At 34.2% G+C, this 18776-nt stretch overlaps 2 protein-coding genes across 2 annotated transcripts; both read right to left on the bottom strand.

The window, feature by feature from the left end:
• Positions 1-4926: 4926 nt before the first annotated feature.
• Positions 4927-6239, bottom strand: LOC108991313 (uncharacterized protein At5g65660-like). The gene is made up of 2 exons (XM_018965494.2): positions 5929-6239; positions 4927-5712 (listed from the first exon to the last, which is right to left on the bottom strand). Exons 1-2 carry the CDS (start codon positions 6142-6144, stop codon positions 5536-5538), a joined length of 393 nt encoding a protein of 130 aa, XP_018821039.1. The 5' UTR covers positions 6145-6239; the 3' UTR covers positions 4927-5535.
• A 9534-nt stretch (positions 6240-15773) lies between these two features.
• On the bottom strand, positions 15774-17413 carry LOC108991342 (transcription factor bHLH93-like). The gene is made up of 4 exons (XM_018965536.2): positions 16736-17413; positions 16465-16626; positions 16191-16358; positions 15774-16083 (listed from the first exon to the last, which is right to left on the bottom strand). The coding sequence occupies exons 1-4, from the start codon at positions 17312-17314 to the stop codon at positions 15997-15999; spliced, it is 996 nt and encodes a 331-aa protein (XP_018821081.1). The 5' UTR covers positions 17315-17413; the 3' UTR covers positions 15774-15996.
• Between the last annotated feature and the right edge of the window lie 1363 nt (positions 17414-18776).

The following is an 18776-nucleotide window of genomic DNA, read 5'->3' on the forward strand; positions in this document are numbered from 1 at the left end:
GAGATGCCATGAGGTGGAGGAAAAGAGGTGGTGGCAATGGCAGCAGGTGGAGGAGGAAGAACCCATAAGAAAATAGAAGAAGAAAAGAAGGAGGAGGAGGAAGAAGCTTACACGGCACGAGAGGAAAGAGATGAAACCTTAAGGGATTATTCCAAAACGGTGTCGTTTCACACGGCTGGAGCTAGGCTTAAAAAACAGAAGAGCCGAGTCCCAGCTCGTGTGGGTCCTCACCTCACACGAGCTGGGACCCTTTAAGCCACACGGCTGGGCCACATAAAACACACACACACACACAACCCAACAAAAATAGAAACACTACAAATCAAAAGTCCAAATCGAAAGCACATGAAAATAAATTAAAATAAAATAACACATTTAAATAAATAATAAGGAATTAAAACACATGAAAAATTAGGGATCTCACAGAAGGGGTGACCTCACTCTTGCATATGCGGGTATCACCCATACCCACCCTTGCAGAGTAAATTCCAGTCCCGTGTACCGTACTCTTGAAAGTTTTTCTACACGAAATTGGTTAAATCGTTAATTTTTCACTAGAACTTGTGGTTCCAAATGATTGTTTGCACCCATGAAATTCATTTTTTATAAAAATATTTTTATTTTATCATCTTTGTATTTCATTATAGGCAGAAATTCTTTAAATTAGTTTTTTTAAAAGAAAAAATCGGATCTGAGTAACTTTATTTTTATCTTAATATAAACATAATTTAAGTAATTCTTTTTTTATTACTTTTACATAAAGGAAAAAAAAAAGATCTCTATCTTTATCTTAAACGTGGCACCAGCACCAGAGGACAATATCAAAGAAATATAGCAGCAATGTGATTATGAGGAACAAAGAAATCAGGTATTGTTTAGCCAAATATATCAAATTCAACAACTCCACTCATTACATTTCTATTTTTCTGGGCGAGATTCCCTCTTCGTTGCCCCATGTTACATGCAAGATACCTAATCTAATGCTACAAATACCCCCTACAGTCACATGCGCAGTCCCTAAACATGGATCCCACCTAGTATTTTTCACATGCTGTAGGGCACCCCCACCCCTATATTCCCTCTTTAAACCACACCCACCACCCCAAACAAAAAGAAAGAGTGTGGATTTACTCTGTTAGATGGCCTAGGCAAGGTTGTTAAAGAAAAAAAAAGAAGTATATATATATATATATATATATATATATATATATATATATATAATAGGTTGAGATATCGCTGGGAAATTAGGATTATTAGAGTAGAATGAGCCGGGAGCATGAGTTTGGGGGCGGTGTATTTCAGCTTTAGAGGGGACAAGGAAAAACATGGGGAAGTAATACGATGTGCGTGTTTGCAACTATAAATTTGTGATAAAGTTTATTGATGTCTATTTTGTGTTTGTATTTGTAAAATCATATCTTCCACTGAAAATATAATTCAAATAAAAACGATTGAAACGTGTACTTTGAACATTGGTTAAGACACATATAATACAACAACTTTATATGATTTTTTTAATGTCTTTTTATTGGTGATCTCAGTCGAAGTGGTGGGACAAGAAATGGATTTTAATTTTTGAGTTGTTGGATCTCTACCAGATATATAACTTCCTTTAATATTGGCATATACATCGCAAATCATATATTATCTTTTAAATCAAATTATGATATATAAATAATATATAGTCTAAAGACCTTAAAATAAAATTATACATTTTAACATTTGTCTTGAAATCGCTCACCCATGGACCATCGTCCAATCAAGGACGAAAGTGAATTGCAACTTAGTTGAATTTCCAAAATCAATGAATGATGACTTAGGCCTGGTTTGGTTATATAGATAAAATTATTTCATCTTATTTCATCTTATATAATTATTATATTTTTTTAAAATTTTTATATAAAATATAATAAACAATTCAAATTTTTTAAATTTCAAAATAAATATAATATTAAAAAATAATATTATAATAATATTTTATTAAAATTTTAAATTTTATTTCATCTTATCTATATAATCAAAGGAGAACTTATAGTACAAAAGTGTGAGGGACGCGTGAGAATATGAAAGCGAATGAATGGTCTTATGACATATTTTTCCTCGAGGAGGAGATTGACTAAAACCATCATTAATTGTCACCACCTTCACACGCTTTGCCCTAAAAAACCATACATTGACATATGCACAACATCTTATCCATGCTTTGTTAGGCATTGTCATCATGTCTTGTTTCATATTCGCATGCATCATTAACACCCTATCACCTTGGACTTCGACAATGAAGAGTAAGGTTAGCCATTCAAACAATCGAGATTTAAATGAGTGATGTCTCGTATTAACTTAAATTTTAAAATTTTATCAACTTGTTTTAATTAAATAAATAGAAAATAGAGACATATTATGAGTTTTGTTTTTGTAAGAAAATTATAAATGGATAGATCTTGTGAATTAATTCCACGTCACTAATATAGTAAATACATCTTTAATTGTACTCTTGAATAAAAATTATGTTCTACACTCCTCTAAGTTCTAACTAGGTCAAAACAGGGTAATAGACTGATATTGTGGGATTTGCCACCGTAGTGGGTCCAAACCTGGCGGAAAGCCTAGGCTAAGGTGTGGCCCTACAGCCAATGGCAAATGACAAAATGCTGGGGATAGGGCCCAATAAGCAAGACTTGTGGGCCTTAGCACCAGAGAATGGTCAACTCCTGCTGCATAGTTTTTCACTTCCTTCTTTCGTCCAATAATAGAATGCCGCGTCATGTATAAAGCCCGACAAAAGCAAATTATTATAGACCCCTCTGTCGGCCAAGCGACATGCAGGCCGATTAGCTCAAGGATCACGGCCTTTGTCACGGGCCCATCCTAGCAAGCCCACGTGTGGAATATGACTTAGTGAAAGCTACGCCCTACTAACTGCAAACATAAATAAATTATAAAGAAAAAGAAAAAAAAAAAAAAACTTTGATTAAACACACTTGTGAAGAATGGTTATCAATTAAATGGTTGGTCTATGATGTTCTTTAATGATGGCCAATGTAGCAGATGCACTCATGCACGGAAAGTGTGGGATTAATTAAAAGTTATCATTTTCCAAGTGGAGAATAAATATTTTAAGTGGATATAGGCCGCCCTTCAGGAGTTGAAGATGCTATGCATGCACGCATAGTTTAGCACAAATGCTTTCTTTTTATTAATTTTGCAAACAAGGCACGAGTCCAAAGTCTTTAGAATAATTATTCTTTTTATTTTTATTTTCATCATTCTCAATTATATCAGTTGATGTAATATATTTTAGATAGTTTTATGCGATAATTATTTAAAATGCACAAGTGTGATTGACAATAAAAAAGAAAATTACGATGAAAAATAATCTTTTTTAAAGTCTTAAATAACGATAAATTTTAAGTCTTGTTTGGAAATAGATCTCATTTCAAAATTTTTATCTGATGTCTTTACTAAATATGAATGGGCTGGGCTAGCTTAAGCCCAAACATTGCTCGTCACACCAAGTTTTATGGCCTGCTCCGAACAAACAAAAAAAATACGATGCCGACGTTGGTGAAAGGTTTCTATTCATGTGCATCGTGATTCACGAAGCCAACAACAAACGTCGCACCATAAACTAAAAATGCAAGCATGCGTGCGCATGCACTACTACTAGTGCATTTTACAAACAACTTATTGCATGGTGCCTTTCATTTGTGGTACTTGCTCTCTTGATCAGAGGTAGCAAAATGAATGCATTTTAGATCATCGAATTTTGAAGTTTAAATTAGTAAGCAATTACGAGTAGTACTGACACTTTGGCCTCTTTTATATTTGTTTTCCATTTCATGTACTGTTTTTCCTGAAAATGTGATAAATAATCAAATAAATTAAAAACTTATGCAACGAATACATACAGACATGCACTATAATAAAAATATGCATTCAAAATGATCAAAATGGGTAAATGCGTTCGAAATGAATCTAGCTCAATAGATATATAGATAGTATCAGAGATTAGGATTCTTTAGAACCGTCGAGTATTTCCATGGTGCTAATTCTTTAAAGTCCTAGCCTGTTATTTATCACATATGTATTGGAATTTAAAAAATTACAAGATGGTTGTTAAGGACGTATTTCACAACTTTTCACAAGCGATCACTTGCAATGAAAGAGTAAAGGGGCTTGGAGGGTTTGATGGGACACCTTCAATGTCTAAGTCAGGGAAGAGTAATATGATTTCTCCTGCCAAATATTTAGATAAGATCATAATTGTATATGAAACCTACAAATAGTTGTGATTTCTTCAGATAATATTCGATAACAGTCCCATCTGTTATTTAAAATTCAAGCCTTAGATATATTAAAACTTATCTTATCTCCAAATGAGCCGATAACCTATTCATCTCGAAATACTCGGGCAGTTAGTGGTCTAGCTCCATTCAGATTAGACTCGTATGAGGTTAAACCATGTATTCATTAGCTTATTGGACCATGTCATGACCCAAGTTCATGATAATACCCAACGGGTCCTTAGAAGAGGATTAAGCCCCTTCCAATGGTAAATGATGGGTTGTTAAAATTCCTAAATATGATTGCGGGCAAATAAATTCTCATTCTTGTAATTCGATAACAATAATTCGGATTTGAAAAAATGACATGATATAGTGTCGTAACTATTGACGCCTCACCATCGAGCAACCACAACAATCAAGCAACGGCTCCAAAGTCTCATAAGGAAAGCATGCAGAGCAACAAAATCAACCAAGGGACTCAACGGCTACAAATTCCAATAAGGAAAGCACACAGCCTGTTGAGGACCTAACGGCTACAAAGAACACCAAAGGCAACTACACATGAATCAAAACCGAAGATGGCAATCACAGAAATAAGCATAGATTCTAGAATATTTTACAACTTGCAATTTTACTTCATTTTCTGTAATTATTCATGTTCTATATAAATAGTAGATGGGTCTCGATATGCTCTCACGGTGTGTGAGACATTTCTTCAAACACCTGTGATTCAATTTCTTCAGTAACAACTTTACAGGATCTTAATTATAGTGGCAATATTTTTTTTCATAGGAAAAGGGAAGGGAGAGACAACGGAAACGAATACTATCTATCTAGACGTTATCAAAATAACATCTGAATAGTCTCTCTTAATAAACAAATTATGGAGAACCAAGAAAGAGGGATCGATGCGGGGGGGAACTGCATGCAACCACTGATCTCCAAAGACAGAATTGAGTCATGAATCATGATAGTCCGTCCTCAAACCCATCAAGGACATAGATACTAAATGATGAACGTACATGGATAATCGTGATCTAGCGGCATGATATGATTTGCTTTCAAATAAACACACTTGTACTCATGTTGTGTGGGCTTGCCGTGCGAGTAGGGATAGAAACTTGTCAACTGTACACGTTCATGGCCCAAGAAATGCCATGTCGACATGGACATCCTTGAATTAAAAGCCATAAAACTCGACTCTGAAGTCAGAACCATACAAAAACCTGAAGGCGTCCTGCCTATAATTTCATACATGCAGTTGTGTCAGGGGAAGACCGGATATTTGCGAGGCAGCTTGTGCACTCCAATTTGAGCCTTTTGTGTGCAGTGGAGGTCGACATGGACAAGCAATTGCTATGAACTTTGGAACCTGATCTCCGGGCATCAACACTGAGAGGCTTCGGTTTTCACCCTTTTTCGGCATCTGTTACGACAAAATTAATAAGAAGATAAAGCAAAAATCTAAATCCGAAGAAATCTGAATTTTTCTTCTTCTTCTTTTTCATAGTTCTTACGTATGTAAAACGTACAATATTAAGCACGATTATTGATCTTAAGTACCCAAAGAAAACTAGGTGCTAGATCCAATACGGAACATGCAAAAGCTTGGATAAGGGAGGAAAAGTAAACATCTACGTACCTTGTGTGGAGATGCAGGTTTACGAGGGGAGTTGGGGCTATTCGTTTCTAAATCGGAGGTGACATCCGGAGAAGATTGAAGGAGGGATCTGAGTTTGTCCCAATGGAGGCAAGCAGCGTAGAAGGCAACCATGCAGAATAACATGATCAAAAGAAGACCTAAACCCAAAGGAAACCCTATGGATGGCCGATTAGAGCTGCTTTCCTCATCCTCCATTGTTATTGCTTAGCTAGATAGCTCTTCTCCTTAATTTGTGCTAGGCTGAACGTATTTAAACTTGAGTATAGAAAGTGGACAAATTAGCTAGGTCGTTGGTGGTATGCACCTAGTATATATGATGGTGAGTGGAGGAGGTGGCATCTCTATAGAGACTGGACTAGTACTACTTAATTCTGAGTGGTTGGGTTGGGTACAAGTCGGACGTACACTACGTTTGGTACGGAGAGCGGCTGCTTCTTTTTGTATGGGGGCACCACCAATTCAACTAATCTACGAACAATCAATTAATGTCTTACTAACTTAATTACCAAAACCATAATAATATATAATAAAAAGATAGTGTCTTACTAATTGCATGCTAAACTCCACAAAATAATCTAATGGATAGTCAATTCAAATATGTCACATCGACAAGCATAATTTAAGATAAAAATATTATTTATCTATTATTTAAAAATGTTAAAAAATCTAAAAATCTAGTTCTTCTATTTGAAAACCAGACCATATGTCATCTATTCTTGACTCTTTTATTTCAAATTTGATAAAAGAATGATGACTAGGATGGCCTTATTTGTTAAAAAACTTCTACACACGTACGTGTTAATTAAAAGTAGAGACAGCGCGCCAAATACAGGAGATTGGTCGGAAGAGATCAGAATCAAACAATAAGCAACAGAGTTGTGACAAACTTTAATACAATTTAAAAGAAATTAAACCCAATTAGCGAAAGTTGGGATGAGCTATAGCCACCAAAAATTAAGCTTTATTTTATACAGTGCAATGCTGTGCGAAATTCTCACCAAAACACAAATCAATTCAAGTCCCATTATCTAGCCCTGATCATCAGCTCATGATCATGATCGGACTAATCATCAAGAATCGGCCTTATGCTTGAAATGTTTGAAAACCCACACCCAAACCACCCAAAACCTTTCTCATCGATCCACATGGCTAGCTAGATTTGCGCAACATGTATCATTCTGTCCTAACTTTACTGTTGTATGTTGATGTTCAATTGCCCCCACCATGCACCTCGCCAACCCTCTAAACAAAAGTCTCCCACCTTATGATGTTATGACACTCACAGACGCCATCTTCAAGAACCCTCGTTAGTTTTCGGGACGTTTTTCTTCCTCAATAATCATGAGGCTGTTAAGCACGGGTGCTTATAAAGGGTAATTTCAAGGGATGTTCGAAACCCATGTCCAGACATGCATGCATTAAGACGAGTACAGTACGTCTGCACAGAGCCACACGTGGCAAGATCTTCGTTTTAACTTTAACATTACATTACAGAGCTATTATTATAGATAAAAATAACAATACGTAACACGACTCTTTAATCCAACAAGAATAAAACACTATAATAATAAGTTTGAATTTAGTCTTAACGAGTTCTGGTCAAAACGGGTCAACCCGTTAAGATATAATCGCTTAACGGGTTGATAACGGATTAACCTGTTTTGACCCATTATAATCCATTAAGAAATTTAAATTTATAATTATACCTTTATATCTAAAAGTAAAATTGTTGTGGTTTTAATTTTAATACTTTTATTGTTTGGATTGTAATTTTAAACTTGTAGTTAGTTTTATATTTTTTTTATATAGATATTATGATTTTAATATTTATATAAAATTATGTTAAACTTAATCAGGTCAAACGGGTTAATTTTGGATTTATTCAACCCTTTACATAAACGGGTTGAAACAGATTGAGTAGTGATGTGTTAAACTATTTTGTAGTATTCACTAATGGGTCAAAATCAATCGTGTCGTGTCAACCTGTTTTGTTAATAGGTCGTATTAGGATTTGAGATTTTAACACAATAAACTTAACGGGTCATGTTCGAATTGATGCATATAATATAATATCTATATCGTGACACGACTCGTTAACACGACAGACGTAATTACCATCACATTATAGGCTTCAAAACCGTTGCATCGTATCATGCTTGCTTATGTACAAAACTTTGAATTGGTCAAGACTCAAAGCTAAACCGCTGCTGTATATAATGTCCAAAGTTTTGTAGGGATTTGTTGACCGCTGCTATAATAAAGATTTTCGAAGACGAAATAATTCAATTGTAAGTGGTCATCGCAAGATCCATGTAGGTGAGAGTTCTAGAAAGAGAGTGACAGCATAGACAGAATGAGATTCAGGTCAAGTTGTGTTGAGCAGATTTTGCAGATCAGCTCTCAAAGCCCATAAAAAACAACCAGTACAGTCCAAAAATAAAGATGGATAAGGGGGGAAGTGAGCTTAATTTAAGCCCCACGATGGGCAAAGAAAATTAAGAATATCGAGCCCGCATGAGCCTCGACGCGATAAGTATGATCAGAAAAATAAAACGATGTACGTAACTTTTTAGCAGCGATGTTATTGAAAAAACCGCTGTAATAGAGATTTCTATAATGGAGGGTCGCAAACGCCAAAACCTCGGGTACGTACAACTTATACATGACAGTACTAATTCTTCTTATCGCTACCAGAAAGAGTACGTACAGTCACGAAAAACGTCATGCCATAGTGCAAGGTCCCCCACAATGGGGCATAGTGAAAAACGTATGTATGAATGCAAGATCAAGTCTTTAATGGGGCATAGTATGGCAGTTTCTATTACGCTTATCTCAAAACAGATGAATGCATAATGATGTGACAAGCTACAATGTCTATATTAATTAAAGTGATCCTGAGATGTCAATATTCCAAATATTAGGTCTAGGTCGTTTTCAATCTCTTCATGATTCCACTTACTACACAAAGTGGAGAGCATTATAATTTATGACCTAACATGGCTCTAAGATAGATCAGGAAAACTGGCCAAGTGCATGGAAAGAGCTAGCCAATAGAAAGTTCGGTTTGAGTTTTCAGCAAGATTAGTACTTCTGAATGAATCCCTTTGAAATTATAAAGAAGAATAGCTGGCTGCTGGTTCTATCTTCTTACCGGGTAAAGGCAACCCCACGGCTGCTTAGAGCACTCTAGTTTTCAATGTAGAGCACGATCCCGGCCTGCAATTTGCTGCTAAAGAGTTCTTGGTTGAATAATTACTTCTGAGCAAAAGTCAAGAACACTTCCTTACGTATGTAACACCAGAAACTGACTGAAAAGACGTATAATATATATAATTGGATGGTGACGCAAAAGACTAAACTCTACCTGTGACCTCGATCGACGATCAATCTATTCAGGTAGGTACTTTCAGAAGAAAAAAATTTATTCATCGCAATTTTTATTATCCTCCCGATGATTATTTTATTAATATGATATTAAATAATAAATTTATAAATAAAATATAATAAATAATTTTAAATTATTTAATAATATAATAATTTATTGATTAATTTAAAATATCTTCAATTATCTGATTTATGAATAAGATGATTATTAAATTATAGCGAAAGAACCCTTGCTCTTTATGCGAAAGTGAAATGCAGGAACACGTACGTACGCATGCATGTAACAGCTTCTTTTTTTGATTTTATCCGCAGAAAACAAAAGGGCTTCTTTATCTGTATTTAACATAGAAAATATTATATACTATACATCCATTAAAAAAATACAAATAAATAAAAGTACGAATCGGTGTGAGATGATGATCGGTAAATCTCGAGTTGGATTTAATTTAGGTCTTGTTTATTTTCAAAAAATATTTTATCTCATCTCATTATTATAATTTTTTTAATTTTTAATATAAAATAAAATAAACAATTCAATTTTTTCAATTCTCTAAATAAAAATAATATTAAAATATATATTCTAACAATATTTTATTTAATTTTTTAACTTTAATCTCATCTCATATCTAAAAACAAACAAATCCTTAATATCAAGATCCCCACGCGCCTGCGCATATATATATATATATATTGACAATAATGAGGCTAATTATGACCATTATTTTTGCGGATTTCATATCAAGATTAATCATAATAACGCGCGCCATGGCGCCCACACAACTATAGTGATTATAATGAGGTCATGATAATCATTCTTTCAGATTTGTGTTTCTTTAAAATTTCTGTTCCAACTGATCTAAGAGCATGTTAGGTTACAAAAAAATGTTGGAAAATTAATATTTTGAGAATTTCGAGAACTAGTTTGAGATTAGGTTTTGGGAAAGGAAAGAAAAATTTTTGAATAAAAATATTTTTTCTCAAAAAAAACTATGTATTAAAGTGTGTCTTACAATATTTAATCAATATTATATTTAATGCGCATTAAAAAATGATATAATGATCACCTTATCTTATGATGACTACTCTTTCACTTCAAGCTTTATAATTTGGAAAAAAGGCGTGATCTCATTTTATTTCATTTAAACGTTTTGCTTATTTTGTTTTAAAAGCAATCAATCCCGGCCGTCAAAATTAAGAAAAGACGTATGGGTGGGGAAGGTTCCTTATAATCTCGTGCTTGTCGTTGTGATTTTAATTATCTCAGTTTACACTCTAATCTTGATAAAAAAAACTATTAAAATTGGAATTAATTTAAGTATCTGAAAACGGATTTTAATTTCCTTAAAGATATGTGGGGTTCCACTAATTACTAATTAGTTTTCTGCAGTTCTCCACCCCTAATTGGAATTCTGACACTACCGGTAAAATAAATAATTAAATAGATCTACGAATTAATTTGGAAGAGAGGAAAGAAACATAAGAGTGTATGGATTGAACTTGTGTTTGCATTCCCATGGTGGGCTTATTGTAGAATTCAAGGCCCAATAACAGTACATTCAAGACGAATTTAGACAGGCCTCTTTGATTTTTGGGAGGCCCATGCCAGTAGACATTTAGAACAACAATCACCATAGGAACTTAGAGAGTGGAAAACCGAAGTTTATAGCAAACAAACATAATGATATAAATAAGGATTTTCTGCGTTAGTAGTCAGGTAAATGCTGTTGAAAGGAATTAAATATCTTAGCATTTTTCCGGATCAAGAGAAATGTTAAAAAGAAGTCATTATAACAGTGTACGCTTTATATTTACTGTGTAGTTATTTTTAATTGATTATTTCTAACACTCATTTAGAGAGATATATAATCTAGATGATGTCACATTATATATACAAAATAGATATTCTCAATAATAATTTCTACCTATATTTATTTTTTTAGAAATGCCTCAACTTCTTCCTTTTGCTGGGGGCTTTTTATTGTAGCATAAATGGAGCTTCTTTTTTTTCCAAAAAAGCAGGATAATTCTCAGTCATATCAAAAGATTCCCATCAATTAGACAATTAAAAAGGATCCTAGCTGTTATACAAATGAGACCCGATCCCATGAGAACAAAAATAACATCAGAAGAAAAGTTGTGGGGCAAGATTGTGACATTACACCCAGAAAAGAAAGCCAAGCCAAGCATATTACAATATCCTCAGATCGGTATATTATTAATTTTTTTTTCCTTATATTTGAGCACTACGATACATACTAATTTAAGTAATAATAGTACTGTCTTTAGGGTGGTTGGCCTGCTGGTTCTGAACACTTCAGGATAACATGATGTAATTTGAAGTTCTGAACTATGCGTGCATATGGCATACTATCCGGATAGCACCTGTACGTACTTCCCTATACTAAACAGAAACCTTAAGTGGCAATTGTTTGCATGAACTAATGTGTTCGTTGCCAAGGACAGTGTGAATAGACGTAAGATTTAGGTTGCGTTTGGATGTTGAATTGAATTCAATTGAGTTGAGTTCTTTATAAATAGTAATGAGTTTAGTAGTAGAGGAAGTTATGTAAGGTTCATCTAAACTGAGTTTAAAGTATATTTAGATGTTAATATGAGTTTAATACTTTTATAGAAAATTAAAAAAAATTATGGATCTCACATGTAAAGATGTTTGAGGTTAAAAAATGTTGCGAATCCCATGTGTAAGAATGTTTTGAGTTGGGATGAGTTGAGTAATTTTACAGTCGGATGTTTATATATTAGATTCAGTTAAAAATTAGATTGAACTCAGCTAAGTTTGAGTACTAAACGGAGCTTTAATGATGTATTTGTCCTTTTTGGAAACTGCCTCCTCCAAAGATTTAAGCCTTGTTTGGGTAATGATATAATATAACTCATCTCATCTCATTTAATTTTCATTACAATTTTTTGAAATTTTTAAATAAAATATAATAAATAATTTAACTTTTCAAATTTTAAAATAAAAATAATATTAAAAAATTATATTCTAACAAGAATAGTGCTACCATGTCACCCAAGTTTGTGTACTCTTGTGGAAATTGTATTTTTTTTTTTTAAAAAAAATCAAACTTTTTTTAAACATTTTTAGAAAATAAAAAAATATTAATATATTAATAGTCACTCTCTTAACTATTTAATAAAAATAATATTAAAAATAAAATAAAATACATTAATGGTCGCGCGTTGAAGGTACAAACTCAAAGGCATGAGATAATTTTACTAAGTATAAATATAAATAGAAATTACTATTGAGAGTATCCATTTTGCATCATATAAATCACATATCTCTTCAAGTGAGTATTAAAAATAATTAACTAGAAGTAGTCATATAGTGAATATAAAGTATGTACTGCTATAATGACTTTTCTCTAACATTACTCTTTTCCTAATGATTTATGGTATTCTATGACTTAAAAGAGAGGCGCTTCAAGTGAGTTGGGTGTGAAATTAGTTTTCACACAGGCCAATCATCAAATGCCACTTAGGCATTCCAAAAGCAAAAGAGTTGGACCCGCATGCACTCGATCAACCTCTCCCTCTTATTTTCTCTCCCTCCCCCTCCCCCATCTGCACTCAACCCAGTTGTTGGCATTTTCATCATTCTCGGTCTTATTGGATGTATGCTTTGCATCTGTTTTCACGTACTTTTGCCTGGGTTTGTGAGCTTTCCAAGCAAGTGGTTTGCCAGCGATTCTGTCGGCACAATTTTTCTATCAGAATTCGATTTCCCCAATATTGTAACTATTGGCCATAAACCTTTCAATGGAATTGAGTTTTCCTTCTTGTTTGCAGCTTGGTAGGCCATATTGTGGACAATGGAGCTGCATAGAAGTATTGGATCCGTGGCCTCCTCTAGTGTTACACTTCTTGACTTACTTCCATCCTGACAGTCTATCATTACTGTTGATTCCTATATAAAAAATATTAAAAATTCATTAGAGAGTTAGCTAATACATGCTAATATTATCTCAAAACATGGGTTTAGAACATCATAAATATGATGTAATATTATCTTTCATTCAATCGACGAATGCTTCTGTGAATACCTCTGTGGACGCCTCCGTGGATGCTGAAGAAGGAGAGGGAGACTTTTTTTTGGGGTTTTTGTCGATTGAGTGCAGATGAGAAAGGGAGAGGGAGAGATAGTTTGGATGTATGCGGGTCTAGTTAACTTGCTTTTAGGATGTCTATGTGTCACTTGATAATTGGTCGCCGACCCCCAATGTTTTTCCAACTTAAAAACATCATTATTAGTCAAGCAGCAGAAAATACATGACAGTGTGATCTCGACTTCAGAACGCTTTACAACTCATCACTCATTGAAGTTAAGTTTCTGGTTGGCAAATTCTTCCACTGTGCTTTTATGAGAAAAGTAAACCTTTTCAATGCAAATACGTGGAAAAAAAAAAAGAAAAAAAAAGATGTTTACAATTTGATCATTTATGTATTTTATTTTATTTTTTATTTTTTTATTTAATAGTTAAGAAATTTATTATTAGTATATTAATTTCTTTAAAATAAATATTTAAAAATCTTTAAAAAATGTTAGAATTAAAGAAAAAGCAAAAAGAAAAAAAAATTACAACTTTGAATTGTGCAACCGCCGTATAATCGTTTTGAAAAAAATGAATAAAATATGAAACTCACATGAAAAAAATTAATTTTTTAATAGTGAACCTTATTATTTTTCAAAACGATTATGCGACGTTTACACACTTCACGATTGTATATATAATTTACTTTTATATAATTATTTTGTATGTGTAGAACTGTTAAGAATATAATACAAATAATAAAATCTATCTATTCTTATCGGCTTAAACTTTGGGATAAGTAGTGATCTCACATGGTATCAGAACAGAGATATTGAGTTCAAACCCTGACTCTACATTCTACCCATTTAATTAAACATTCCACGTATTGGACCTACTCATTAAGAAAGAAACTGGCCCACACGTGATGAGGAGTGTTAAGAATATAATACAAATTAAAATCTACCACTTCTCAACATATAGAGTGGATGATGAATGGTGATTTCACAAGCACTTCTAAAAAAAAATAGAGCGGATCATCATATTATTGTAGTGGAACACATTGGAGTTTTGAGCTTTCAAGTATTTGTTTGTCAAACAGTCTGTCAATGCAATTAGGGGTGTAGTGGAGCCAGGAACTCAACTATCTTTGGAGGTGGACCTAATAATATTTTGCTAATATTAAATATTATGATGTAATTCGACATATGATTATCTTTATCTGTTTTTTCGTTTTAATAATCTAGCTATGATAGATTTTCTAGGGATTAGAGGGTTATGTCAATTTGTTTTTGGGCTTGAATATATATAATTTTTTAAATCTTCTTCAGAGGATAAAGGGGGAAGGAATAAAAATGTATAGTGGATCAGCAAGATGTGAAGAAATCTTAGACTTAACGCGCTTGGCAAAGCCATTAATTAGAAAATACAACGATGTTAATGTTAGTGATCAGGATTGTGAAGCTCCTTGACGACTTGACCTTGCTGCATCTTACTGATCATTCATTGCATATTATTTGTAGTACTCATGACTCCCTGTAAAAAAATAAAATATATAAAAGACTATCTATCTATGGTACTCATGTATTGATCAAACATCTTCTTGTACTACAAGATGGAGAGTTCCAACATTAATGTTGTGAAAGTTGTTTATATATATATATATATATATAGATAGATACATGCTCTGAATATGAATGAATTCAAAACTAGCCTTTTGGCAGTTCCACCTGTCTAGTCTACGAGAACCATTTTTACCCTAAAGCAAAATAAGCCACTTTTGGTCCAACCAGCCTGCTGTTTACTGATCTGAATGCTTCTGAAGCAGTGAAGCTTCTTGGAGAAACCTTGAAATTCTGTGCCATCATATCATTTCTGAGTGCGCTTTCTGGTTCAAATTCCTGAACTCCAAAGTGGCAACCTTAATCATTTTGCTTTAATTACCATTTAGTGGCTGAAAGTCATGGATTATAGCTTTAGGCTTTAGACAAATGTACAAAGGAAAAACCAAGACAGACTCCCAGTCCCAGGCCAAAAGCCAAAACCCCCGGCCCCTGCTTCCCTTTTCTCTAATATATAAAAAATAATAAGAACAACAACGATAATAACTTGCCGTGTATATTCCAGCTCCTTGTACTGATGTTATAATCAGAGAAGATTTAAAGGCGACAGTTATCTTTTTTCCTTTTGACATATTTTAGCAAACTATATATGATTACTAGGAAATTTAAGAACCACAGGATGGAACTTGGTTCGTGGTGGAGCCAAAGCACTAATCACTATTGAGACAGCTTTAAAAAAAAAAGCATAGGTGTGAAGTCATGTCCCAGATGATCTCAAAATATTCTCACCTTCATTATGGCGATTGAATGTAGAAAAGGCAGTTTCATTAATTAATAGACATATTCACTTTTTAGGTAAAATTACATAGATCATGATAGCTCTCAAGGAATAGAAATCTCTTATTCAAACGTTGATCGGAAAACAAAAAAAAAAAAGATGAAAACTTGAACATCTCACTTGACAAACCTCATTGAAAATACAGAGATTTGAAAACCAATCTCTAAAAAATTTGAACCCCAATTCCTTTTTCTCTTCCTGTTTTTGATCCTTAAAGACATCTTCCCCCATATCCAGCATTTCTGAACAACGTTTGTTTTATGTCTTCAGAACTTAGTAGGGTTCCCTGGTCCATATCCTATAATTTCAGGAGTGAAGACGGTATTAAGATCACTTGTTCAACAAATTGATTTAAAAAAAAAAAACAAAAACTTCCACCATAGGGAAATTAATTAAATTTGGTACCTCTGAGCAAGAAGCTTGCATTGCAAAATCATTGAAACAGCTAATGACACATTGTTGAATCTCAAGGCCTAATGCTTCTAAGGTATTCACTGTTGATAGCAGCAGCCCTGGCTTCCCTGCACAGCAAATCTCAATCCTTGTATCCACATTTCCCCTCTCCACATCAAACTGCCAAGGCAACGCGTGGAATTACCACATTCAGAATTTTGGTAAGTAATTCATGTTTGACTTCAATTTTGAGGATCTTGCTGAGTAGAGCGAGCAGAGTTCTTACCTTTGGTGAATTTCTAACCAAGACTTCATTTGGTTTTACATTCTTGAAAATGCCCGTAATGTTTGAACTCCCTTGATCAATTTCTAGCTGCAAACTGTTGATTTTCTCTAGGAGTTCTTTCATGTACTCTATAGTATCTCCAAGTATAGACGTCCTGTCCATCTTTCAATTCAAAATCCAAACAAAGCACATCAGATTCCATATAAATATGAACCACTCATTCTTAGAGTGTTGTAATCCAAGTAATTAGAAATGAGTCTCGCTGCTTTACCTTGCTTATCTTAGGGACAATGGATCTTAACATTGAGAGGCGATCATTCAATCGCTTTCTTCTTCTTCTCTCAGCCATAAGATTCTTTGATGGCTGGCCCTGCAGCTTCTTAGCTGGATTCTTTACTTCTTGGCAATTACCGATGTTGATAACCGGGACTTCTGGGGACTGGATTGGCTCGGCTTTGCAAGAAGCTTGCACCTCAAGATTGTGAATTTCGTCCCCAAGTATACCCAGCTCTTCTTCCATCATGGAAAATGGATAGTCTTCTTGCATAGGAAAAGGCGGTGTGTCCAGCGTGTTAAGTGATGAATCAGTAAGCTGTGAAGCTGAGAATGCATTGCCAAATGGGCAATAGACTTCATTGAGAGTGTAGGAGGAGGTATCAACGATTTGTTCAAGCTGCGGAGAGAATCCTTCGCAGCAAGAGTTTGGAAAAACCATGGCTGGGTTTTGCTCAAAGTAATCAAAAGTCCAGCCATTAGAGACGAACTCGTTCATTGGTGTTGGAATGGTTCCCGAAGTGTCTACTCTTAGAGCAAGTAATTCCTCTAAGAAACCATGCTCATTGAGCTCCATATCCCTTCGATCTCTTGCTCTCTGTGTCTGTGTGTTTGTGCGTGTGGGCGCCTCTCTTGGGAGCGTTAATACCTTGATAATATGATGTTGCACCAAGGGGAAGAATATATAGGAGCACAAAACAATAGGCTTATACTTGATCATTATATAATATTACATTATAGTATGAGTTATGTTGCATCTATATGCACCTAAAACCTAAGATTGAAATGGAATCTGCTTTTTCCTCTCTCTCTCTCTGATCTATATGTGGGGGATGGAGAGTGATTTCATGTCTTTTTCACCGAAATCTCTGAAATCGTACAAGCTTGATATTTAATTGCATATATATATATTCAGAAAACTTTGACCCAAGCATCTGTCTGAACCGAAAAGGATCCAGTTAGCATCATAGAGATCCAGTTAGACATTGTCAGGTTCTTTGTATGCTTAAGCTCTGTAATATTAATTGGCCATGAACAGAAAGGGAAAAAATAAATAAATAAAAAGCAAACAAACAAATTACCCTCTCTCTCTCTCTCTCTCTCTCTCTCTCTCTCTCTCTGTATAAGAAAAATTGCTGAGTTGGGTCCCATTCCTTAATGCCTCCAAAATTGAGCTTAGCTCACGAGTTCAAATGAGTTGGTGCGGGCCTCTTTTGTTCCTTCTACGTTTTCCTCAATTTTTTGACAAAAGAAAAAAACGGAACAGTACTAGTTTTGTCTTTGATTTTTTTTTTACTATATATTTAATATATCTATATACAGATTTATACCAGCTGCAATTTTTCTTTCATATTCTATTCCGGGATCAAGAGGACATGATGATCATACGGCGCCTATTTTAATTTATGTTTTCGCCCCCTCACCTGGCGCGCGCGGCCACTTATATATAACAATGAACTATACTTGAGTCTAGCTAGGAATATTAGTGTGTATATATATATATATATATATATCTCATTCCAGAACAACATACACATGAGTACACTTAAAACTATCTGTTAACGTAGAATCAATTTGGTGTGGTCAGAGAGGTACGTACTACATTAATCTCTAAGTACGACTGTTTGGCTGAATATATATGCAGGCAGGCAGCTTAAACACGATCAGGAGCATTTTGTACGTCCATCATGTCTGTCATGAGTTAATACGCATTTCCTGTAAATACCAATTAGATGACCTTATTTTTAATGCATATATATGCTTTTGTCATTACCATGATCATATATATAAAATATATATATACTTAATTATAATTTCATGCCATATTTGTGTATTTATTTTTGCCGGTAGGTAAGGTCGAATCGAATAAAAGCTATGTTTTTCAAGGTCGCGACATGGAGCCCCAACCAAATGGAGGTACAGGTTTGACTCCTCAGCCCTTATAAGTTATAATGTATGTCTCTAATAATTGTATGATCATATATATATATATATATATGTCTGTCCGTACGCACAAGTCTAGGACGTGACACAGGAAA

The sequence above is a fragment of the Juglans regia genome, chromosome 11, assembly GCF_001411555.2.
Source record: "Juglans regia cultivar Chandler chromosome 11, Walnut 2.0, whole genome shotgun sequence".
Taxonomy (NCBI): domain Eukaryota; kingdom Viridiplantae; phylum Streptophyta; class Magnoliopsida; order Fagales; family Juglandaceae; genus Juglans; species Juglans regia.

What these genes read in the sequence shown, in the direction of transcription:
- LOC108991313 (XM_018965494.2), bottom strand. Translation starts at nt 6,144, where the DNA reads ATGGAGGATGAGGAAAGCAGCTCTAATCGGCCATCCATAGGGTTTCCT. An exon ending in AACCTGCATCTCCACACAAG is followed by an intron (nt 5,713 to 5,928) that starts GTACGTAGATGT and finishes TTGTCGTAACAG; the next exon opens with ATGCCGAAAAAGGGTGAAAA.
- LOC108991342 (XM_018965536.2), bottom strand. Translation starts at nt 17,314, where the DNA reads ATGGAGCTCAATGAGCATGGTTTCTTAGAGGAATTACTTGCTCTAAGA. An exon ending in TGGTTAGAAATTCACCAAAG is followed by an intron (nt 16,359 to 16,464) that starts GTAAGAACTCTG and finishes TTGCCTTGGCAG; the next exon opens with TTTGATGTGGAGAGGGGAAA. An exon ending in TGCAAGCTTCTTGCTCAGAG is followed by an intron (nt 16,084 to 16,190) that starts GTACCAAATTTA and finishes CTGAAATTATAG; the next exon opens with GATATGGACCAGGGAACCCT.